At 46.8% G+C, this 26690-nt stretch overlaps 1 protein-coding gene across 1 annotated transcript; it reads right to left on the reverse strand.

The window, feature by feature from the left end:
• Positions 1–811: 811 nt before the first annotated feature.
• LOC137918006 (soluble lamin-associated protein of 75 kDa-like) lies at positions 812–22177 on the reverse strand. The gene is made up of 8 exons (XM_068760749.1): positions 22043–22177; positions 20434–20619; positions 17712–17883; positions 17456–17635; positions 17200–17319; positions 16914–17026; positions 16798–16828; positions 812–1218 (listed from the first exon to the last, which is right to left on the reverse strand). Exons 1-8 carry the CDS (start codon positions 22175–22177, stop codon positions 812–814), a joined length of 1344 nt encoding a protein of 447 aa, XP_068616850.1.
• Between the last annotated feature and the right edge of the window lie 4513 nt (positions 22178–26690).

Consider the following 26690-nt stretch of genomic DNA (forward strand, 5'->3'; position numbering starts at 1 on the left):
CTTTATTAACATAACAAGCGATGACAAATTCACAGGACATATTTCAGCATTCCACACTTAAAAACATTCACACCGAAATAGAATCAAAAAGAGGGAAATCTGACAGTGAGATATATTATATCACTAACTAAAAATACAGCATAAAAAAGTAAAGAATGAGATGGAAAAATAAAATAACAAAAAATAATATACAAGTAAATTTAAACTTAATTACAAATTCGGGGTTTGGTAAAGGTTAAATTCTGCTATAAATGACTTTGACTTTGACACGTGTGCTTCAGTCTGAACCACAGCGTCAGCAAAGGCGTGAGGACAGTGAGGAAGAAAAAGAGATGAAGATGGAGGTTAAAATCAGGAGACTTCTAGATCTGGTCGTTTTGTTCTCCGTGGCGTCTGCGTCGCCATGCCGACAGAGAGACTAATTTGCACATACTGATGTCTGTCTTCTAAAATGCTGCTTCATGGGTAGCACGGGTAGTTTAGAGAATTAATTAAATTCACATAAATAAGAGGACAGGGTGAAGCGGAGAAGGTTGATTATCTGTGGCAACCCCTCACAGGACAAGCCGAAAGTACTGCAGTAGTAGTGGTAGTAGTGGTAGTAGACGACACAAACAGCATGAGGTTTGGTTGATGCAGTTTTATTTCTTCATCATCTCCTTGGAAACAGTCGAGCCAATGACGTGCTCTGACAGAGTCACCAGCAGAACCTTCATTGATGGATGAACCTGAACTTGGGTTACTTCTGGTTGGGCTAGAGCCAGTCTGGCAGATGACTGAAGGTCAGACACGTCTTTGCATGGCTTGCAACTCAACCAAGGGTGTAGGAATAATGGATGGTCCCGCCTTCCTGCAGGAAGCAGTCATGCTCATTGGTTCCTGGCTTGATCTGTCTCTGGCAGACTCCCAGCAGGTCATCGAAGACAAGGTCACTGTCATGAACTTCGAGCCTCAGTATGTCGTTCTCTTGAGCGCTGAAGTTGGAGAACTCTTCTCCCCACCATGGGTTGACTTCATTGTGACGGATGGATGTAATACCCAGAGTAGATGCACCACAAAACACCTTCACGTAACCGTCTGGTTTAACCGTTCCAAATACGTCAGCGGGAAGACCCGTGGCCCGCAGGTCAAACACCCTCAACTGAGACTGAGCCACACTCAGGAAACCCAGAAGCATCGAGAGGAGAGGAAGAAGGGAGGCCATGGCTTCACAGGACTCTGGAGAGGAACAACAAATCAATAACACGATCAGTTTGCTTACAGTCAGAAGCGAACCCTAAACTCCCAGTCTTTGATTCTGAAGCGTTTGTGGCCACTGTGAAATGTTCTTTGTCACCAGCTGGTGTTCACCTTAAACACAGAAACCAGTTCCAAAAGGCTTCAAGATCAAACGGAGCCAGATCTGTGTTTGTCCGTTCGGCGCTCAAACCCTGAGCGACCCTGAGCAGACGTTGCATCATCGTCCCAGAAAGCCGGTGTGAATAATTAGCTCTGCAGCAGCTGGACGCCTGAACAGGCTGTTTACTGCTGTTATAAACGGGCGACCTCCAGTGTGTCGTTGTGTGAAGGGCTTGTGTTCCAGTGCTGCGTTGATCTCCCAGCAGTCTGTCACTGGTTCAAGTCCCAACATTACGGGCCTGAACAGGTTGAGGTAAAACGACAAACCCATCATGGAGCAGATGAAATCTCAACCTGTCAAAGTCTGATCGTGTTTACAGCCTCTTAGAGATCACTCCACTCCCCACATCTGGAGCAGACCAGGGACAGACCAGGGACAGACCAGGGACAGACCAGGGACAGACCAGGGACAGATACAGGGACAGACCAAGGACAGACCAGGGACAGACCAGGGACAGACCAGGGACAGATACAGGGACAGACCAGGGACAGATACAGGGACAGACCAGGGACAGACCAGGGACAGACCAGGGACAGACCAGGGACAGACACAGGGACAGACCAGGGACAGACACAGGGAGAGACCAGGGACAGATACAGGGACAGATACAGGGACAGACCAGGGACAGACCAGGGACAGACCAGGGACAGACACAGGGACAGACCAGGGACAGACCAGGGACAGACACAGGGACAGACCAGGGACAGACCAGGGACAGACACAGGGACAGACCAGGGACAGACACAGGGACAGACACAGGGACAGGCCAGGGACAGACACAGGGACAAACCAGGGACAGATACAGGGACAGACCAGGGACAGACCAGGGACAGACCAGGGACAGATACAGGGACAGACCAGGGACAGATACAGGGACAGACCAGGGACAGACCAGGGACAGATACAGGGGCAGACCAGGGACAGACACAGGGACAGACCAGGGACAGACCAGGGACAGACACAGGGAGAGACCAGGGACAGACCAGGGACAGACACAGGGACAGACCAGGGACAGACACAGGGACAGACACAGGGACAGGCCAGGGACAGACCAGGGACAGACACAGGGACAGACCAGGGACAGACCAGGGACAGATACAGGGACAGACCAGGGACAGACACAGGGACAGACCAGGGACAGACCAGGGACAGACACAGGGACAGACCAGGGACAGACCAGGGACAGATACAGGGACAGACCAGGGACAGACACAGGGACAGACCAGGGACAGACACAGGGACAGACACAGGGACAGGCCAGGGACAGACCAGGGACAGACACAGGGACAGACCAGGGACAGACCAGGGACAGATACAGGGACAGACCAGGGACAGACCAGGGACAGACACAGGGACAGACCAGGGACAGACCAGGGACAGACACAGGGACAGACCAGGGACAGACCAGGGACAGACCAGGGACAGACAACCATATGACATAATAGGGTTAATAATAATTGATGTATTGATGACTTGTTTATTGGAGCTCATTCATCTTTTTCACTATTTTTATTAAATACCAATGGTATTAATAAATAAGTTTTATTGGAGTTTTGGTCCTAAAATATTGATTCAACTTGTAGTTACTTTAACTATAATAGTTACTTTAGTTATACTAGTTACTTTTAAAGCCCTCACCGGCCAGGCCCCTCCGTACCTTACAGAGATGATTATCCCGTATTGCCCCACTAGAACCCTGCGGTCCCAAAACGCTGGCCTGCTCGTGGTTCCAAACATTTCCAAGAGCAGACAGGGGGGCGGAGCTTTCAGTTATCAAGCTCCTTTATTGTGGAATCAGCTCCCTGATTGGTTCGTGAGACAGACACCATCTCCATGTTCAAGAGTAGATTAAAGACTTTCCTTTTTAACAAAGCTTATAGTTAATCAATATAATCAATATGCTGTCATTAGGCAGCATTGGTGGCTTAACATCATGACACACTGAGCTCCTCCCCCTTTATCTGGTTATTCATGTTGTAAATATATGTGAGTAATCTCTCTCTCTCTCTTCCCGTAGTCTTGTTCTCTCTCTCCCTCTGTTTGTCCCTCTCTCTCTTTCAGGTCCTTCTGTCCGTGGTGCTGCAGAACCTGGACCTGTGTCCCTCAACACTGATGTCCATATCGCTAGCATTAGCATTTATAGCTTTATATCGCTAGCATTAGCATTTTGTTTTTGTCTGCTCCTGCTCTGTCTCACTATCACTTCCCTATCCATCTCCTTGACTCGTCTCCGACCTGCCATTCTCTCTCTCTCTCTCTCAGACAGATGGCCGTCCACCATGAGCCTAGGTTCTGTCCAAGGTTTCTGCCCGTTATAGGGAAGTTTTTCCTTGCCTCCGTTGCTCTTGTGGGTCAAGTTGGGTTCTGTGTTTCCCTGCAGGTCTTTCCCTGCTAATCCTGTAAAGCCTTGAGATGACTTTATGTTCTGATCTGGCGCTATATAAATAAAACTGAATTATAGTGACGACGATGACCAGAGAAATGAAAATGGAACAGCTCGAATGGCTTGAAGACGAGAAATGGAACTCTTACCTTTGATCTTGACAGGTTTCTACTCACCTCTCCCTCTGTATGCTTTTAAAGGCCAACAGAACTCATATCAGTTTGATAAAAAAACAAAAAAAAACTACTGAAGCACATCTGTTCCACTCTCAGCATTTCACAATGTGAGAGACGCCCGACTAAATATTTTATTTTCCTTTCATTAGAGATTCTTCTGATAGGCGAGACGAGCCTCTTTCCTGCTGGAGCCTGTCCCAGCATGCTCTGTGTGAAAGGTGGGCTACACCCCGTACGAGACGCCACGGAGCTCATCATGAAACACAAACGCATATGGACAGTTTGCTTTGACCAGTTTGCCTGTTCGCCCGGAGGAAGCCGGAGAACCCGCTTCACCCGCTACATAGCAAAATGTAGCTCCATGAAAGACTCTAACTTATGGAGTTAACATAATCTAAAGCACGTATTTAGGACCGTACAATATTCTGTCTGTCTCTCAATCTTCTTTTTCTCTCAGTTTGTCCCATGAACGACAGCAAACAAAACGTCTCCACTTCACCCTGTCCTTTGCATCGTCCTCCCCAACACCAGCCACACTCATGTCCTCCCTCACTACGTCCATGTCTCTTCTCCTGGGTCGTCCTCTAGTCCTGTCCTTTGCATCGTCCCCCCCAACACCAGCCACACTCATGTCCTCCCTCACTACGTCCATGTCTCTTCTCCTGGGTTGTCCTCTAGTCCTGTCCTTTGCATCGTCCTCCCCAACACCAGCCACTCTCATGTCCTCTCTCACTACGTCCATGTCTCTTCTCCTGGGTTGTCCTCTAGTCCTGTCCTTTGCATCGTCCTCCCAACACCAGCCACTCTCATGTCCTCCCTCACTACGTCCATGTCTCTTCTCCTGGGTCGTCCTCTAGTCCTGTTCCCTGGCAGTTCCATCCTCAGCATCCTTCTACCGATATAGTCCCTGTCTCTCCTCTGGACATGTCCAAACCATCAAAGTCTGGTCTCTCTGACCTTGTCTCCAAAACGTCACCCGAGAGGTGAGACATCACCTGTCTCACCTCGTCCCTGAAAGACACACAACACTCTTCGTTCTTCAGCCTCCACCACTTTGTCCTCTTCATCTTCTTCACCACTAGAGTCCTCTTCCTCACCACCAGCCTATGCTGGCTGGCTACTCTCTCCTACCACGACCTTAAGGTCACCGACCTGCTTTAAACTGCTCCGTCTACACAAGATGTCCACCTGGTGCTCCTCCCTCCACTCTTGTAGGTCGCTCTATGTTCTAGTCCAGGGGTGGGCAAACGTTTTGACTCGCGGGCCACAATGGGTTCTAAAAGTTGACAGAAGGGCGGGGCCAGGAACAGATGGATGGAGTGTTTGTGTGAGCTAATATAAATGACATGTAAAACACATTACATGAAAGGATTTGGCCTTTTACAGGTAACATTACAGGGAAAAAATGGAATTTCGTTGTGTGTTTGCAGTGTAAAAAGTGTAAAACGTATAATGACAATAAAAAGGTACAATTAATGAGGTTTAATTATAATAACATTGTATGATATAATTTGGACAAATTTGGCGGGCCGGATTAAAAAGCCCAAGTGGCCGCATATGGCCCCCGGGCCGTAGTTTGCCCATGCCTGTTCTAGTCTCTTCTGGAAATAAGTGTTAACGACTGCCATTTCCATCCTTTTGTTAAAGTCCCCCACCGTCTGTCCTCCTAGGTTGCTGTCCTGAACACCAAACTTGTCCATCACTTCTTCATCTCCTCTGTTTCCTTCCCCAACACGCCCATTGAGGTCTGCTCCAATCTCATCATCATGTCCACCAGCTCTCTAGTCTTGCTTCCTTTCCTCCTGGTCTCCTGGACACACATCAACCTTCCTCCTCCTCCTCATCATCATGTCCACCAGCTCTCTAGCTTTCCCCGTCATCGTCCCGACATTCAAAGTCTCTACTCTCAGTCCTAAACTCTTCCATTGCCTCCGCTCTCGCTGCTGATGCTCCCGTCTTCCTCCTCTTCTTCAACTGTCTTCGACTCACAGTGATCTAATTTCCAACAGCGTGCCCAACGCTGCTGGCGGTCGTTGTTAACCCGGGCCTCGACCGATCCGGTATAAGTTTCTTTTTGTACATTAATTACGCCGGATGCCTTTCCTGACATAACTCTCTGCATTTATCCGAGCTTGGAACCGGCTCAAGGGAGAAACTGGAAATGCTACGTTAGCTGCTGCTATCCACACTACCTGTGCTACCCACGAGGCTGCATTAGTCCCCACCCTACATAACTGTCAAATTCCATCAGCATCGGTCAATAATCAACCGAGATATTGAGGAACAAGTTTTGATGCTCCATTGACTGTAATGTTACCGAAAATCTCAAATTGATCCATAATCCAGGATCTCAATTTGACGGGACAAGCTGAAAGAAAACAAGGATTCAGAGACAGACAGAATATTGTACAGTCCTCAATATCTGCTTTTGATTATGTTCATTTGAATTACATGCTTGCAAACGCATCCATGGCGTTTTTAATGGGGCTACATTGTGCTATCTGGCGGGTGAAGGTCTCTGTGGGTTCGCCGGCTTCCCCCCCACCTCCAAAAACATGCAACAGGCCAACGGGTCAAACCAAATTGTCCATAGGTGTGAGTGTGAGCATGTGTGTTTGTTTGTGTTTCCCACGATGAGCTGGCGTCTCGTACGGGGTGTACCCCACCTTTCACACAGAGCATGCTGAGACATGTTCCAGCAGAGCCCTGACCCGCACGGCAGGTAAGCGGCTCGTCTCGCCTATCGGAGAATGGATGGATGGACTCTCAGTCATCCTCTCAAATGAAAGGCAAGCAAACACATGTAGGGCGTCTCTCACATTGTGAAATGCTGAGAGTGGAACAGATGTGCTTCAGTAGTTTTTTTTATCAAACTGATATGAGTTCTGTTGCCCTTTAAAAGCATACAGAGGGAGAGGTGAGTAGAAACCTGTCAAGATCACAGGTAAGAGTTCCATTTCTCGTCTTCAAGCCAGTCGAGCTGTTCCATTTTCATTTCTCTGGTCATTGTCGTCACTATAAATAATGTAACTATTATAGTTAAAGTAACTACAGTAATTATACTAATGCCACTTAGACAATGATATGATTAATTAAATAAATGATAAATTAAGATCTGTACAAAGTTGAAACAATATTTTAGGACCAAAACTACAGATAAAACTTACAGGGTATCATCTCAGACTTTTACAATTTATTATTAAGTAATAGATCAGAAAACTCGAGAAAAAAATTGATTTCCTGGAATCTGTCAATATTAGTGAACAGGATTGAGACAAGCCGTTTAAGGATATTGCAATTCAAATGTATGATGCAGAAACTAAATAGGCGCAATAGAAATATTCCAGACTCGTGTGTGTGACTTAAAGGTTACGTCGATACGCTGCGTGTGGGAATGCAGTCAAATAAACTCTTATTCTCTCAGAAGTAAAGAATCCAACAGAAAAGATCATTTCAAGACAGATTAAGTGAGATCCTAAAAGGTTGATAATGGATTTATATCCAGATAAGAATTTAGTCAAGCAGAAAGGACTTTTATTGATTTCAGTTCATTGATCGCAAAAAGATCTATTGCTTTGAATGGGAAAAATACAAGCGGACCAAGTGGCTCCCAGCGGTTAAAAAAAAGATGTTGTCCACCCTTCCTTTGGAAAGAATAACATATATTCAGAAATCAAAACAGCAAGTATTTAAAAAAAATTGGGGGGCTATTTATTGATTTTGTTCAGAGTTTGGATTTTTCTGAGGACTTTTTAAACTCCTTCCAGCTGGGATGGATACGCAAGGATGAAGCAGCGTCTTTGCAAGGCCCAGTTTTATTTTCACGCAGTTTTTGTTTGTATTTTCTCTTCTTTTCTACATTTATATAAAACATCCTGTGGTACGGAATTGTTGTGTAAGTTAGAATAATTATTGTTGCAAGATGTACTATGTGGAAACCTCTAATCAAAAAAAATATATATATATATGGCAAAAAAATTAAATTATAATAATAATGGGAGTTTAGGGTTCACTTCTCTGTAAGCAAACTGATCGTGTTATTGATTTGTTGTTCCTCTCCAGAGTCCTGTGAAGCCATGGCCTCCCTTCTTCCTCTCCTCTCGATGCTTCTGGGTTTCCTGAGTGTGGCTCAGTCTCACTTGGAGGTTTATGACCTGTGGGCCACGGGTCTTTCCTCTGAGGTCTTTGGAACCCCAGACGCTTATGTGAAGGTGTCTTGTGGCTCATCCAATATGGGAATGACCTCTGTCGAAAAAGGTGATAAAAACCCATCATGGGACGAAACATTTGCCTCCTCCAGCGCTAAAGCCGGCAGCGTACTGAGGCTCGAAGTTCATGACAGGGATCTGATATTCGATGACAAGCTGGGAGTCTGCCAGGGAAAGATCGAGGCAGGAACCCATAATGAAGATTGCATCCTGCAGGAAGGCGGGACCCTCCATTATTCCTACACCCTTAGTTGAGTTGCAAGCCATGCAAAGACGTGTCTGACCTTCAGTCATCTGCCAGACTGGCTCTAGCCCAACCAGAAGTAACCCAAGTTCAGGTTCATCCATCAATGAAGGTTCTGCTGGTGACTCTGTCAGAGCACGTCATTGGCTCGACTGTTTCCAAGGAGATGATGAAGAAATAAAACTGCATCAACCAAACCTCATGCTGTTTGTGTCATCATTCATCAGAAGCTGCAGGAGTGACAGAAATAACCAGTCCAGCTCTTTTATCTGTGGTTGACTCCTGATGTTCAGCATAAAAGTTCTAGAAAACTCGGTCACGTTCAATATTTCCAAGTACTTTGCCACCATCTTAGCGGCTCTTGTTGACAACACTCCACATCACGTAAAAAAAAGAGGCAGTTAGTCCAGAACCCACCTCACCCCCGACCACGTCTGCTGCTGGATCTCTGTCTGCCCCCCCCCCCTACTTCCAGTACAGAGAGAACTACTACTATTATACTACTACTACTACTACTACTACTTATTATTACATTTTTGAATGACTATAGTGGTTAGTCTTAGATGACAGCCTCAGCTGAATGAATGTAATGCTCTATAAAACACAAGCTCATACAGGTTAGAAACTGAGAATGTAATGTCAGTAAAACAGACCCAGATGTTAAATGAATGCGGGATGTGTGTGTGTGTGTGTGTGTGTGTGTGTGGACCGGCCCCTCTAACGTAGGTTTAATACTCAAATGCAATGCAGACATTCCACCTCTGTGTTTGATAAATGTCAGGTGTGCTACCCAAAATGAGACACAACATATTAAAGGAGGAGAAAGCGTCAACGATGAAAGGTTAAACATTTATTTTATTTTGTTGAGCAAAAGAAGTTCCCTTTCCCCCCCTGTGCAGCAGCTCGTGTTCTAACAGGAACCAGACTGAGAACACATTTCCCCTGTTCTGGCGTCTCTGCATTGGCTTCCTGTTAGGGAACGAATTGAATATAAAATCCTTCTACTCACTTTTAAAGCCCTCACCAGCCAGGCCCCTCCTTACCTTACAGAGATGATTATCCCGTATTGCCCCACTAGAACCCTGCGGTCCCAAAACGCTGGCCTGCTCGTGGTTCCAAAATGTCCAAGAGCAGACAGGGGGGCGGAGCTTTCAGTGATCAAGCTCCTGTGTCCCTCACCGCTGATGTCCATATCGCTAGCATTAGCATTTATAGCTTTATATCGCTAGCATTAGCATTTTGTTTTTGTCTGCTCCTGCTCTGTCTCGCTATCACTTCCCTATCCATCTCCTTGACTCGTCTCCGACCTGCCATTCTCTCTCTCTCTCTCTCTCTCTCTCTCTCTCTCCATCTCTCTCTCTCTCTCTCAACCCAGCCGGCCAGACAGATGGCCGTCCACCATGAGCCTAGGTTCTGTCCAAGGTTTCTGCCCGTTAAAGGGAAGTTTTTCTCTCTGCATTGGCTTCCTGTTAGGGAACGGATTGAATATAAAATCCTTCTACTCACTTTTAAAGCCCTCACCGGCCAGGCCCCTCCTTACCTTACAGAGATGATTATCCCGTATTGCCCCACTAGAACCCTGCGGTCCCAAAATGCTGGCCTGCTCGTGGTTCCAGACATTTCCAAGAGCAGACAGGGGGGCGGAGCTTCCAGTTATCAAGCTCCTTTATTGTGGAATCAGCTCCCTGGTTGGTTCGTGAGACAGACACCATCTCTATGTTCAAGAGTAGATTAAAGACTTTCCTTTTTAACAAAGCTTATAGTTAATCAATATAATCAATATTCTGTCATAGACCAGCACTGGTGGCTTAACATCATGACACACTGAGCTCCTCCCCCTTTATCTGGTTATTCATGTTATAAATATATATCAGTAATCTCTCTCTCTTCCTGTAGTCTTGTGCTCTCTCTCCCTCTGTTTGTCCCTCTCTCTCTTTCAGGTCCTTCTGTCCGTGGTGCTGCAGAACCTGGACCTGTGTCCCTCAACACTGATGTCCATATCGCTAGCATTAGCATTTATAGCTTTATATCGCTAGCATTAGCATTTTGTTTTTGTCTGCTCCTGCTCTGTCTCTCTATCGCTTCCCTATCCATCTCCTTGTTTTTGACTCTCTCTCTCTCTCTCAACCCAGCCGGTCAGACAGATGGCCGTCCACCATGAGCCTAGGTTCTGTCCAAGGTTTCTGCCTATTAAAGGGAAGTTTTTCCTTGCCTCCATCTCCAGAGTGCTTGCTCTTGTGGGTCAAGTTGGGTTCTGTATTTCCCTGCTAATCCTGTAAAGTGCCTCAAGATGACGTTCTGTTCTGATCTGGCGCTATATAAATAAAACTGAATTGAATTGAATAGGTCTTAAATATTTAGAGCCTCTGGTACTTAAATATATATTGTGTCAAGTACTGACTATAACATTCTATTTTGCTTGAGGGGTGGGGTGAAACAAATTAAACAGAAACCAAGCTTGGTTTATACATTTGCAATTTTTTTATTTTACTATGTGTAGTAAGTGTCTCCTACAGAAACAACTGGCTTTCATCCCTTCCTGACAGCTGATGGGAGTGGATTAGCATCACCGTCCATTCACGCAAAAATATTTAGCTGATTTTGAATACAGTACTTCCTGGCAGCTACTTTTCTTCATGTTCATTTCTGTACCAAAGAGAAGTGAAGTTTGAAGTTTCTTCAAAATATTTGTCACTATATAACTTTACAGAGAAAGATTAGTGCACATAATCCCTAATGGAAAATAAATGCACACGACTGTTGTTGCTTAGCAACTACACATGAATGAGAGACAAAACAAATGACAAAATGAAAACTTAATCGACCACTGATGATGTTTTATTAGGATTAAAGACATATAAATAGGATGAAGATGATGCTGGCTACATGAGTGGAAAAACAAACAAACAAATGTTACAGTTTTTAAAGCACATTGCTCAATTTAGCTATAATTTGTTTTAAATGAAACATGAAGTTTTTGCATATTAGATTTGGATTAGGTCTCCACATTATAACAAAGTGTATATGTATAAGGAAGAATATGCACATGTTAAGATCACAGAAAAAAGACCTCAATTTGTAATATGATTTATGATTTACATTTTATAAGTAAATTTACGTTTTTGGAATACTCAATTATCTTCAATGACAATTAAAGATAAAAATCATATTACTAATTGAATCTTGAAGGCTATTTCTAAAAATAAAAAATAAAAAATATTTTAGATGAATTCTCAAACAAAATTACAATACAACACAATCTTACAAAAGTTCCCCAAACGACTGCAGTTTCTGTTTTTTGCATTTTCCATTTTTTTGAGCGTGTGCACTAATTTACGTGTTTCTGCGTCACTTTGTAAACTCTGTGGAGGCAGACTTCCATCTTGGTGTTACCCCAGGAGACTTTCTAAACTCTGTGGAGGCAGACTTCCGGCTTGGTGTTACCCCAGGAGACTTTGTAAACTCTGTGGAGGCAGACTTCCAGCTTGGGGTTACCCCAGGAGACTTTGTAAACTCTGTGGAGGCAGACTTCCGGCTTGGTGTTACCCCAGGAGACTTTGTAAACTCTGTGGAGGCAGACTTCCGGCTTGGTGTTACCCCAGGAGACTTTCTAAACTCTGTGGTGGCAGACTTCTGGCTTGGTGTTACCCCAGGAGACTTTGTAAACTCTGCGGAGGCAGACTTACAGCTTGGTGTTACCCCAGGAGACTTTCTAAACTCTGCGGAGGCAGACTTCCAGCTTGGGGTTACCCCAGGAGACTTTCTAAACTCTGTGGAGGCAGACTTCCAGCTTGGGGTTACCCCAGGAGACTTTCTAAACTCTGTGGAGGCAGACTTCCGGCTTGGTGTTATCCCAGGAGACTTTCTAAACTCTGCGGAGGCAGACTTCCAGCTTGGTGTTACCCCAGTCTGAGAAGAGGGTTTGATTGCAACTGTTCTACCTCTTAAAATCTTCTTTTTCATCATGACAGGTTCCATCTCTTGTTGTCGTTCAAACTTCCGACTTAAAACATTGATCTTTTCCTCTTCATCCAATAACAGGTTTAAGTCCTTCCCCTTTTCGCTAGTGGTGTCAAGATCCCCCCTGTTATACGCGTCTTCCAATTCAGCCTTTTCTTTTTGGATTACAGGTACCTCTTCATCAGTTCCTTCCATTTTCTCATCACCATTGTTTTCTGATTGCTGGATTTTGTATCCTCATCCCGAGGAGTTTTCACTTCCTCTTCCCGAGCCTTTGTCCCAATCGACTTGAAATTTTTACACAAGCAAGGTTCTGTCCGTGGCTCGGTCCTCCCCGAGAATGGCGTTGATCCGGATCTGGATCCAGATTCTAGAATTATTTTTACATCTGGAATTGTGCCTCTGCTGTAAACTGCCACTTTGGGAGGGAGGGACACGAATGGCATGATGGGAAAAAGAGTCCAGAAGGAGTCTTGTAGTACGTTCCGGAGCAGCAAACTAGAGCAGGTTTGGCCCCTCTGATCCGGAAGCCCTGTTTACTGTCTCACAAGATCCAATAGTCTATTGGAGGCGGGGTCTGCAATCTCTGATTGTCGATTTCTAGTTTCCTAACTGCCGTGTTCTTTCTCCTCAGCTTCAGCAGTAGCGCTCTCTGTCTATAGGTTCCTCTTCAGTATTTTTTTCTACCTGCCCGGGAACCTCAGCTTCCTCTACTCGTATATCAGAAGGAGTGCTCTCTTCTTCCTCCTTTGGCTGACGAGAGTGCAGGCTCTTTTGTACTTACTTCTAGATGTGGCAGCAGAAGCAGAACGCCGTCTCTTCCTGAGAACCCTCGCTTCTTTTGGGCTTTCATCTGCCTCATAGTCTTGCTCCTCGCTCTTTGGGATTTGAACCTCACCTGTTTCAGTTGTCTCCTCAGGTCTCCCATCACCTGTATCTTGTAGTGTGTCTCCGTCTTCTACTTTAGGATCACTACCTCCTCCCTCGTTCATTTCTATTTTCTCCGGCTCAGTTTTTCCGACATCAACAGGGGGACCAGGAACATACTCCTTTGCAAATTGTTCTTCCTCTTCCATTTCTCTCTCTTCCACCTCTGGACCAGTCTTTTCTACAGGAACGCTCTGATCAATAGATGCCATTCCTTTGTGGACTTCTTGATGGCATTTTTTCAGGTCCACTAAATGCACCATCACCTTTTGGCAGTGAGGCGGTTGGAGTGCCATTCCCACTGGTGCCTCTTCCTCTTCAAAGTTATTCTCCTCATCTCCTCGAGCCAGTGTAAGATTATCTTCAGCATCAACGACTGCTGAGAAGTCTGCCTTTACATCTTCACGTATCTCCAAAACGTGTGTTTCCGCCACTGGAACTCTTGCAGCACTCTTTTCCATGACTTCCATCTCTTCTACCTCGACAGGGTCTGTTTCTGCTTTGTTGACCTGTCGTGCAACAACCACAGATGTATTGTCCTCATCCTGCTGTTGGGAACTTGCTTTAACACTCTTTGTTCCACTTTGAAGAACTTCTGTTACAAGCAGTATTTGCTTGGCCTCCCGTTTCTCTGCAGCAGAGGATTCTTCCTCTTTGTCACCCGAGTCATCTTCTTCAAGGCCCTGCTGTTCCGCAGTGTCAGCCTCCAGGCTTACAGATTGCTCTACATCATTGTCAGGTATTTCTGGGTCTGATGCCTGCTCCTCTTGTTCAGCTATCCCTGGTTGCTTTTCTAGAGCAGCACACTCCCCGTCGGTTGGAGTCTCTTCTGCCTTCTCCACATCTAGCTGATTGCTGGCTGTTTTCAGGTCTACCACGATCACAGTGGCTTTCGGGAGTTTAGGGATTTCGCAGGCAGTATCCTTGTCCTGTTGCTTTTGACAAACTCCAAACGCAGCCCCCTGGTGAACTTCAAGCATTACGGCTTCGATCGCTGATGCCGTGTCTCCCTCATTGTCTTTCCGGACTTCCTTGCACACCTCCATATCCCCATCATTTGAAGGTATGCCCTGTGCAGTTGTATTTTCCTGTACAACCTTTAATTCCTCTTCTGTTCCATCAACAATGTCTTCCTGGTGCTGTTCCCCCATCGTCTGGTCTGTTACTTTGGCAGCTGGTGTTTCTTCACTTGAAAAACCTCCTGCTTGCTTTTCGTCTCGTTTGTCGTGCGCTTTCGTTTCTTTATTGAACATAAGTCCCGAAGTGACGTTGAGGTTGCTTCTCAACGATCTCCTCTGAACAACAAGGGGTTCTCCTATCTTGTCATCTTGTCTATCCTGAATCTCTGATGTGTCGACTCCTTTACCTTCCTGTTCTTTCTCATCTATTACATTCACATTTTCTGTTGTACAAGCACCGCCTGCCGTGTCTGGACTTTCTGTGAAGCTACCCTTGATTGCTCTGTTTCCCACCGTATCCTCTTGTTCCTCTTCATTCGGCAGCTGTTCCGGTTCTTTTACGTCTTCCACACTGAATTCACTCTCTATGGATTGTATAAAGTTTCTTCTCGTTTTTTCAGCTTCACCATCCTCTGGTGTTTTGCGTGTTGAAAGATTGAAATTGTGTTCAACAATTTCTTCTAACTTTTCATCACTGACCACAATTTGGGCTACCTCTCCTAATTTGTTAATGGCTTCTGCTTCCATGTGTCCTTCTAAAACGTCCTCAGAGACTAACTTCACTGTCGTGTCTTCCCTCTGACACTCTCCATCCGGTTCCTCAATTTCTGATGCCACATTTTTGACTGTAATCTGTGACTCATGGGGGCTGTTGTTCACAACCTGAGTAGTATCTACCACTTGTGGCTCCTCCATCATAGTCATGGTTTGGAATTCATCATCATCTTGGGAGCCCAGGACTGTGGCTGGTTTATCTGACATTGCAACTGTGTCTCCTTCAGGTTTACGATCACCATCATCATCATTCTGCCCATTTTCTTCAGGAGCCACAATGAACATACCCTAAAATCAAAATGAAGTCGAAATCAGGTAAAAAACAAAAATATTCATACTGACAAAGAACCAAATAATAAGCAAACACATGTAACCGGTTCATTAATAAGTGTTTATAATTACACAAAATTGTCCGTGTGTCATGTTTCTATTATACCTGGTGTGTCATATGCATGCAGACTTCAGGTCCTCCAACTACTTCTTCTATGGTTTTATTTCTTCTTCGTGTGTCTGTGTGTCTGTTATAAATACTGAGTTCTCCCGCTGCCTCTTCCCTTTTCGTATGTGATCGCGGAAGAGGTCAGTCATCCCCAATACCTTGTGTGTGTGAAGTAAGTGTGGGGAGATGCTAACTGTTGCATGTCTTCTCCCCCTTTAGTTTGGGCCGGATCGTGTGCTAGCAACGCATATTGATGTTTTATTTTATATGTCAACCAGATTAAACGGAGAGTGCCTCCAAAGGTTCCCGCTGTCTGCCGTGGCTCCTTCCTGCATCACACGCTGCACGAAATTACACAACGCAGAAGTCCACCGGTCACACACACCTCAGTCCACGACACTTCAGACAGATGTGTTTCCGTCTTGTGCTGTGCAGGGACCGTTTCCTCTCGGGGTGTTGCTGCTTCAATGTCTTCGATTCTGCAGAGCATTAGAAGCTAATGTCAAGAATCTGTGTGGATTTGATGATGGGACAACACAATGCAGAATTTAATGGTTATAGTGTCAGAATTCAAATGGATGCATCGACCACACTAGTACAAAATGTTGCTTTGAGATGCGAGCAACTTCCAGACGGTGGCGCTTCACTGGTTCAGTGGTTCTGGCTGTGTCTGTTAGTATTCCTGATCAGGGATGGGTCCAAATAAAGCGAGTGGTGAGGAGGGCAGTGAGGAGAAAAGACGATGATGACGATGGAGATGAAGCATGAAATGATCCATCAACAGGACCGTGGTGTCCGTAAGTGATGGGACACGCCACTAGGAGCGGAGTACATCAACGTGTACAATCCTCAACCAGAAGGATGCTATCAAGAACACAAAGCCTTCCAGAGGCAGAACTAGTTTATGTACGAGTACCTGTAAGGTACAATTACTGCATAAAGTGTCTACGTACCACCCAACTCCCCTAGTAGTACTAATATAGTGAAAGGAGGGGCAGAGTAGTCAAAAAGCAAGGTGAACATTTACGTTATTACATGAGATGATTATTTTCACATTCGCTGTGTTTGATTCGCTCGTCGTTTCCACTTAACGTTGTGTTTCTTGCACGCCTCTCTTGCATCGCATTGAGCAACGTATTTAAACACACACCTGATGTCTGTCTCTGACTCGTCCTCTGTCATCTTGCCTTCCATATTCTGACTGTGTTTTGAGCCCCCGCGCCGAACCCAGGCTGACACAGGTAATTCACTCCCTGAAATGAATGACACGGTTACAATGTGGCTCATCGCACGAAGAAAACGCTGATGAGACAGGATGAAATGCAAACCTTTGCTCATTCTCAGGGCAGGCACTTCCTCCTGGGAAGTAGAATGACAATGACATACTTTTGCCTGATGATTTACCTCTCTAATCTAGCTCAAACGGAAGGTTCAATAACCCTACCACTGTGCCGTCCACAGACACAGGCTCTCCTATTTGTGTGGCGATGTCCTCCATTTTGTTTTCAGTCACCTCAGTGATCACTGAATCCCCTGTGAACGTGAGACTCTTGGACTCTAGAGAAAAACCGTTGAAAAACCACTGTAGCGCGACGAAGCAGAACTCATCCAATCATTGGGCAGCAAACGTCGATGGAATTACAACACATGACTATATGAGTTGAAAGACACTGAAATAAAACAGACCGGATTTATTAACTAGCTACAATGCAGCTCATGATATTCCTTACTCAGATTCATGGCCTGGAGTTTTCTAGAAATGCTGGTCCTCTGCTTGGGTCCACCTACGCTCTCCACCTCCCACAGCAGGTCTGCGTCTCCTGGGTACTGGCGCAAGTACTTGTCACACACTGGGAACAAATGCCGATACACTGAGACTACAGTAATAGTACGTATATATTTATGAAATACCAGTGATAAAGTGGAGTAAGACTGTTCAGTATTGGTAAAGAGTACCGGTACTAGCTGCAGGGTAGGTTCGTGTACCTTTATACATGGATTTGGAGAGGGGGTACTTCAACCCCAGGTAGTAATCCTTGTAAGTGAGGACAAAGTCCTCCAGCATCCAGACGCCAAAGCCTTTACCCCGATGACATGTGCGAACAAACACCGAGTCCATCACAGGAAGCTGGTAGCGTCGGTCTGAGGAAGCGCTGCAGAGGCTGCCTAGAAGGGGAACAAAAGATAAGAGCAGTCATGAAATGAGCTTCTATGCAGACAAATGCGTTCAATCTTAGCTTACCTGAGGGTTTGACAGAGTAGAATCCAACGGCCTCTCCATCATTCCAGAGGATTTTTGCATGATCATTTTCTCCATGGCAGAGAAAGGGAAGCTCATCAGAGCTCATTTCCTTGGTTCTATAGATGACACGATTAAGGATGTATAAAACTATTCTCTCTCCGGTCGTCTCCACCTGTGGAACACCCAAAGAAATGCATTAGTGTTCATCCAATAGCAACGTGCCACGCATTCTTTAATAAGCTGTAAAACCAAACATCATGTTGGCAACATCTTCTCTCATGTTTATCCAGTCATAGCATTAAACAAGATTACAGGAAACCATGAGTAAGTACTGAAACACACTGACCCCTAGTGGTGTCGGCAAGAACTGCAGCAGGCCATGATTCATTTCAGGCCAGCACAGAAACAATGACCGAAGTTAAAGGGAGAACATTTCCCCTGGTGCTCCAAGTAAATCACCAGAAGACATTTATTAGTAGTTCAACATTTATTGACTATTAAACAGCCGGAAACGGATTTCTGGTCTGTTGCTCCGCAGCCGAAAAATACCACGTTCCTTCCTTTTACTCAAGTTGCACTCCCAGTCTGTTTCCCATGAATCACATAGATCCAACATGTCTTCTACGCTTCAGTTAACTATACTAAGAACATAAAAAATAAGACACAAATATTAACACAAACAATTATGCTTAACAGGTTGTTGAAATATTAAGGGATCGCAGGAGGCCCCAGATAACAATGACAGTAGGCAACACCTCGTCACAGAATACGATTCTATCGTGTAAAAGGCTGCACTGAGATCTAATAAAATAAGCACGGAGACAAGTCCATTATCAGACGCTATTAAAGGTCATTGGTGACTTTAACTAATGCTGTCTCTGTGCTATGATGAGCTCTGAAACCCGACTGGAAAACCTCAAATAACTGATTGTCTTGTAAGAATTAGAAATGGAATTCTAATTGAGGGTGTGAAGACCCCTGTGGGCAGGGCATAGGTCCTGAATTAGTCATTAGGGTCATTGGAGACTTTGCCGAGGTGTCGCAGGTATAAAAAGCCATGACCATTAACACTCTCTCTCCTTCCCTGCGGATGCGCCAGCCCGGTGATGTGCTTCGTTGAGCTGTTCTGTTAATGTCTAACTGGCTTTGCTGAAACAAGCGAAGCAGCGGCCCAGAGCAAAGTCTTACGTCCAGCTCCCCAGCGGCAAGCGGCTTAGAAGTAACCACAGGAGAAGGCGGCCCATCACAAAACCCCGTGCAAGGTCATTACCTAAAATCATGGCCACGCCATTGTAGAGATTCCACAACGTGATTACATGCCGACATGACAACAGGAACGCACCACATTTAGTTTGGTATCGCTATGACTGATTTCCTTTGAACGTGTCACAACAGTGACGTCACACAACACAGATAAACATGGGCTTAGATTGGCTGGGGCAAAGTCCCGCCTTCAGGGGACGGAATGACGTGTGACGAAGCAGGAAGCGTCTTCATTCCTCCATGAGGCACCTCATGGAGGAATTCCACGTGGTGGAATCTCAGCGCTGATATCTGAACTAACTGTAGGGCCTCCAAAGGGGTTTAGACATCTCTACACCGTCAAATGGAAGAGCTCGGCGCACCCCAGCTGACACCGTACCGTGCACCAAGTTACGATCCAGCATTAGGAACCAGCTCCAACCCCATCCCATGCATGAAGATGAAGTCCCCAGTCTCTGACATAGATGAGAAGAGCTAAGCTGAACCCAAGATGAAAGAATGCCGGGCGCCAGTGTCACGCAGAACTTTCGTTGGAGCCGCTCCTTCCTGCCGACCAGAGACAACGACATCTGTGATAAAGGGCTTAAAACCATTCACTGCCGAATCAACACATAGGCTTCAGCACAGGCTTCAGCACAGGCTTCAGAACAGGCTTAAGAACAGGCTTCAGCACAGGCTTCAGAACAGGCTTCAGAACAGGCTTCAGAACAGGCTTCAGCACAGGCTTCAGAACAGGCTTCAGAACAGGCTTCAGAACAGGCTTCAGAACAGGCTTCAGAACAGGCTTCAGAACAGGCTTCAGAACAGGCTTCAGCACAGGCTTCAGAACAGGCTTCAGAACAGGCTTCAGAACAGGCTTCAGAACAGGCTTCAGCCCGGGCACTCTCGAGCAGGCCAGAGCAGCTGAGGAAGATTTACGCGTACTTTTATTCCTCAACACAGGACACTGATGCCTCCAATGGCCGCTGCCTGGAACATAATGACGCACTGCTTCCCTCGTCTTTACCCCGTGATGATCGAAACGTCTGCGCTATAATAGGCGCCACCATAGCTGTGTCTCACGCCACCCGACCGCACATCTGCTTTCATGTGTTAGGACTAAATCATGGGCCAACTCCGCTGCCTTGAGCGCCATGGCGGCTGTGAAAATTGTTGTGGATACTTGAGTTGGAATTGCAGATAAATGGGGGTTTAATGTAACATATTCTCATGTTAAGTAAGTCGCAGGGCCAGCCAACCTATGAAAAGCAGAGCGACTTATAGTCTGGAAAATGAGGTATGTTCAAGAACCGAGGTTCCATATGGTGCAGCTACTTTGCTGATTTTCACCTATGGCGGGGGGGTGTCCCTGGAACGTAGCGCCCACGGTAAACGACGGACGACTGTACAGCAGACCTTCCTGATGACCATGAATTCCACATGAGCAGATCTTCGAGCTGGTAAAAATTGACTCTGATACCTCCAGAGCTCCATCTCGAGCTGGGTCTGCAGTCCTGAGAATGTCTTCGACTGTCCACCACTGGTCCAACAGGTAAAGAGCTACAGCAGTCAGTGGGTCGCTGGGGGAGAACAGGGCCAGGATCCTGTGTTCATCACTGGATCCATAGAGAGGGAGGAAGCCCACGCTGGTAATATTTATGCTGACCTAAGGACAGACATGCAGGTTCATCACATGGTCTTCAAACACACCCCAGTCCCTGGGTATGATGTCCATCATGCGTGGATTTGAGAAGAAAAACCCTGAAAAGTGTCTAAATTAAGGTCTCAACCAAAATCAGTCTCTTGTTTTACGCAGAGAATAGCAGGCAGCAACAAAGCCTGCTCTGTAAAAGGACTTTTATGTTTGAAGTCTGACTGTTCGCGCTCCTCCAGTCATAGAAAGGTTCTCGTTGTGTGGGTGCAGACGTGCAGCGTTCTTAAATCTCCCCAGTGTGGATCGGCATCGACACATTCAACCATTAATGATCAATATAAACACCTCATCAGACGACAGTGCAATACTGCTGACGAAATACTTGGCAGACAAAGGTGGAGGTAATTGTGGAAGCGTGGCGTAGTGGGTAGCACTGTCGCCTCAAAGCAAGAAGGTTGCTGGTTTGATTCCTCCCTGTGTCTGCCTGGGTTCTATGGTTTCCACCAAAATCATGCAGTTTAATTGAATTGATCTCGCTAGATTGTCTGTCAGTGTGTGTGTGTGTGTGTGTGTGAATGATTGGGTGCCCCTGCGATACAGACCCCTAATCAATAAAAGTGGAGTCTTTAGATCATTTAGCGTATTTTGAGATCGAATAGCATGTTCCACATCACCACCACTTTGCAGAGACGGAATAAATAAAAAAATATATTGGAACATGTTTCAAAAATGGTTTCATACTCCTACAACTACATAATGAGGTAAAATGTTAATTTTTAGTAATAATTAGTGTTTGTCTTTTTTTTTTTTTTCTGTTAGCACTGTCTCCTCGTCTCGATATCGAATCTCCGTGAAGCAATAAATACTATGCGCTCGTCAACTCGTGTTTGTGTGTGTCTGTGTGTGTGTGTGTGTTGTTTAGTGTCGGGGTGTGTGTGTGTGTGCGTGGGTGTGTTGGTTGTCGTCAACAGCATGGCAAAGTTGGATGCCGAGGGTTGACTCACTGCGCTCGTCAACTTGTCGTCTTCTGCGTTGCAAAAGCAATAGCCCCTTACGCCTAGGATAGGCGCTCGGGCCTAATAATACGGGGAAAGCCAAAAACATTATGTCTTTCAGATGCATCTTGGTCTTATTTTAGGTTGAAAATCATACAAAATACGCCATAGGCGTACTGGTTAGCAGGTCTGGCGACATGTCTGGGGTGTATCTCGCAGTCAGCCAAGAAAGTCTCCAGCAACACCTGTGACCTGCAAGGTGGATAAAGCGTCCGTAGACAAGACGATTGAGGTCGTCTCATCTACGAGGCGTTCTGTAATTAATGTTTGACCGTAAATATATTAAAGGAACAACATTTATTAATTAAACGTACAAATTGAAAGTGGTGCACAGTTCCTTCAAGAACCATTCGGCATGTGAACAGTGCCATGCGTTTTACCTCGGGAGAACCAGGCAGCGCGAGGCGTTCGGGTGAATCGGGATTCTTGTAAAGGAGGTCATTCATGTAGATGTGGGCCAAGCGCTGCAGCTCTGCCTGGCTAACATCTGCCAGGAGATCCACGGGGAACTTCATGCCTTCAAAAGCCACAACAGACAGACAGAAGTGAGGAAGAGGAGAGATCAGACCCTCCGTGAGTCAGCGCTTAGCATTTAACAAGCAGCAAGTTAAAGTTAAACGCACGCTGCGGTGATAAAAACAGTCTCTGCTTCTTTAATTTAGCATTCATATTAATAAATAATTACAGAGGATTCTAATACTGGCGGTTGATTAACGACTCTTCATTCTGAGTCAGTTTCATTTTTCCAACTCGTTTATCTTCGTAGATTTCATTTTGCTCAATATTTCTTTCCCAGACAGTCAAAGAGCGCACGTGAAGAATGACACGTTTCTGTTTGACCCGTTTCGTTTCATGGTGTTGACATTTTGATACCATTTGGGTCAGAAATATCACCATTGCACACTTTTCAGGGTATCGGACATTCAATCACTTTGGAATGGACGGAATGATAGAAGGGCCCGACGTATATAAAGTATGCGTGTTACAACACGCCATTCAATCCAACCAGGATTCCCACGACTGTCACCAAGCATCAGCAGCAGAGCAGAAAGTCCCGCCTTCCTTTTATCAGTGAGAAAACACAACTAGTGTGTGTGTGTGGGGGGGGGGGGATGGGGACACACACACATGACTGATCGAAGCAGGCACAGCGCTCCCTCAGGGAAGGGAGACGTGAAACCCACCGAATGCGTTTCCAGACACGCTCGCTTTCTCCTAAACAGCCGGGCACCCAGCCGTTCACTGGATGACTGATCAATCAACCCATTAGAGGCTGGACTTGTTGCTGCCTGTTCCAGTGTCCTCATTTTGCAGTTATAAGAACTTACTTCATACAAATACAAAAAACACATTTTCATATAACATGGGTTCGAATCCCATCTGTGCAGAGTTTGTATGGTTCTTTCCGGTTTCCTTCCACATCCAAAAACATGCAATTTAAGTGAATTGATGACTCCAAATTGTCCGTAGTGTGTGCGTGAGTGGATGTCTGTCTCTGTGTGGCCCCGTGATGCGCTGGCGACGCATCCGGGGAGTAGCCTGCCTCCCACCCATAGCAAATGGCTATGGACCGTGAGCTGCAGACGGTGGCCCTCATCCAGTATGGAAGCGCTGAACTGTGGGAATTGGGGAAAAACCAGGTTGGAATACCGTCTATTTTGGATTTGATCCCTCCCGAGCTCCAGCGAACATCGGAGCCCCCCACCACCCCACCGCTGTGGCCGAGGAGGCGAAGAAGATACCGTAAACAAAAGCGGGGTAAGCGTGGCGGCGTGCGTGCTAGGCTACGTGCTAACCCACACAGGCCGGCGCTACCCAGCATCTTCCTCGCCAACGCCAGGTCGCTCGTCAACAAGATGGACGAAATACGGCTGAGGATCGTCTCAAAGCGGACCGATAGCTGCGTGGCGATCTTCACCGAGACCTGGCTGGACGCCAACATCCCCGACGCAGCGGTGGAGCTAGCGGGCCGCTCGCTGTTCCGCGCCGACCGGACTGCAGCTTCAGGTAAGGCCAAAGGCGGAGGTTTGGCGCTGCACGTTCACAACTCGTGGTGTTCTGCTACGAACGTGATCGGAACATTCTGCTCCCCCGACCTGGAATATCTTGCAGTGAAATGCCGACCGTTTAAACTGGCTAGAGAACTCAGCTCCGCTATGATCGTAGCGGCCTACATACCACCGCGTGCTAATGCTAAGCTAGCGCTGGAGGAGCTGTACTGCCTGGTTAGCAGCCAGATGGACGCTAATCCAGAGGCCGCTGTGATTGTAGCTGGAAACTTTAACCACGTGGAACTGAAAGCTGTGCTCCCCAAATTCCACAAATTCATCACCTTCCCCACCAGAGAACACAACATTCTGGATCAGGTCTACTGCAACATCCCGGGGGCCTACAAGGCTGTAGCAGCCCCCCACCTGGGTATGTCTGACCACATCTCAGTGAACCTGATCCCTGCTTATAAACCGCTGATCTGCAGGACTAAACCCACCTCCAGGACCGTGCAGGTCTGGACTGAGGAGGCTTCCTCAACCCTGCAGGACTGTTTTGAGCACACGGACTGGGAGGTATTCAAAGAGGATGCAGATTTTGAGGAGTACACGTCATCTGTGCTTTCCTATGTTCACTTCTGCACTGATGCTGTCCTTCCCACAAAGACGATCACGGTTTTTCCAAACCAGAAACCGTGGGTTGACAGCACAGTGCGGCTTCTGCTCAGAGCCCGAGATGCAGCCTACAGAGCAGGAGACCGACTGGCCTATAGCAGGGCACGGAGTGAGCTAAAAAGAGGCATCAAGCAGGCAAAGCACAGATACAAGGGACCAGATGGCGTGTCAGGCCGGACACTGAAGACGTGTGCTGACCAACTGGCAGGGGTTTTCCTGGACATCTTCAACCTGTCCCTGCAGCTGTCCACCGTCCCTGCCTGCCTTAAGTCCTCCATCATTGTGCCGGTACCCGAGAAATCATCCATCTCCTGCCTCAACGACTACCGCCCTGTTGCTCTGACTCCCGTCGTGATGAAGTGCTTCGAGAGGATCCTCCTTAAACACATCAAGGACGCCGTCCCTGCTGGCTTGGACAGCCTGCAGTTCGCCTACAGGGGGAACCGCTCCACGGAGGACGCCGTCTCGCTGACACTTCACTCGGCCCTGACTCACCTGGAGCAGCCTAACACCTACGTCAGGATGCTGTTTGTGGACTTCAGTTCAGCTTTTAACACCGTCCCACCGGACATGCTGGCTCTGAAGCTCCACAGCCTGGGACTGTCTCCACCGCTCTGCTCCTGGGTCAGGGACTTCCTCAGCAACCGGCCCCAGGTGGTGAGGATAGGAGACACCACATCCTCCCCTCTGATCCTGAACACTGGGACCCCCCAGGGTTGCGTTCTCAGCCCTGCTCTGCATCCACTCCACAAACATGGTTGTGAAGTTTGCGGACGACACCACCGTGGTGGGTCACATCTCCAACAATGATGAGACCCACTACAGAGAGGAGGTCCAGAACCTGATGCTGTGGTGCTCGAGTAACAGCCTTGTTCTGAACACCAGCAAGACCAAGGAGGTCATAGTGGACTACAGGAGGTCCAGGAAGACTGAACACGCCCCCCTGTGCATACGAGGGGAAGCAGTGGAGCGTGTGGAGAACATTAAATTCCTGGGCATCCACATCTCCTCTGACCTCTCCTGGACACTCAACACCAGACACCTGGTGAAGAAGGCCCAGCAACGGCTCTTCTTCCTCAGGAAGCTGAAGCGGGCTGGACTCTCCTCTGTGCTGCTTGAGAACTTCTACCGGGCCACGATAGAGAGCATCCTGTGTCTCAGTGCGACCGTGTGGGACGGCAGCTGCACGGCGCAGGACAGGAAGGACCTATCCCGGGTGGTGAGGACAGCTCAGGGGATTGTGGGTCACCGTCTGCCTGATTTGGACTCTGTTTACACCTCCAGAGTCCAGAGGAGGGCCAGACGCATCGCCACAGACCCCACCCACCCGGGCCACAGACTGTTTGTCCCGCCCCCATCAGGGAAGCGGTTCAGGACAATGAGAAGCAGCACTACGAGGCTCAGGAACAGCTTCTTCCCCCGAGCTGTGAAAGCAGTCGTTCCCTCGTAGCGATCTGGGACACTTTATGCCGGCCCTGTTGCTGCTGTTGCCATTTGGCACTACTGCCTGTGATTCTCACTCTCTCTGTGTGTATATATATTGTTTCTTAAGAGAGAGAATTTAGTTTATGTTATGATGTGTGCCTTAAGCCGTGGGCCTTCTCACGATTTTATTATGCTCGCATAATGACAATAAAGTATCTCGAATCTTGAATCTTGAATCTTCCTTACGCTTTTCCACACAGATGATATTCGAACCCGCCGCCTTCTTGCAGTGCTAACCACTGTGCCACCGTGTTAAAGTTCATGTTTGCAGAGACACCAATCTGACCTTTAACCTGTGTTAACCTGCTTCTTACCATCTACTGATTACATTTCCACGCAGCTGTCAGTTGCGTGTTAGGACCTACTTCACACGCAACTGTGTTGAGCTCTATTGTGTTGAGCTCTATTGTGTTGAGCTCTATTGCGTTGAGCTCTATTGCGTTGAGCTCTATTGCGTTGAGCTCTATTGCGTTGAGCTCTATTGCGTTGAGCTCTATTGCGTTGAGCTCTATTGTGTTGAGCTCTATTGCGTTGAGCTCTATTGCGTTGTGCTCTATTGCGTTGAGCTCTATTGCATTGAGCTCTATTGTGTTGTGCTCTATTGTGTTGAGCTCTATTGCGTTGAGCTCTATTGCGTTGAGCTCTATTGTGTTGTGCTCTATTGCGTTGAGCTCTATTGTGTTGAGCTCTAGTCGCACCTTGATTATTAACGCAGAGCTTTGTGAGCACTTTAACGCAAACAGCGCAGCAAGCAGTCGAGCAAAGATCCACTTATTGGATAGGATGAGTGCACAGCGGAGGTTTAGGCTGGAACTAAAGGGAACAACGGTGGTTGGTTCGGTTCGGTTCGGTTCGGGACGGAGTGAAGGGGGGGGGGGGG

This window comes from Brachionichthys hirsutus, chromosome 4, assembly GCF_040956055.1.
Source record: "Brachionichthys hirsutus isolate HB-005 chromosome 4, CSIRO-AGI_Bhir_v1, whole genome shotgun sequence".
NCBI lineage: Eukaryota > Metazoa > Chordata > Actinopteri > Lophiiformes > Brachionichthyidae > Brachionichthys > Brachionichthys hirsutus.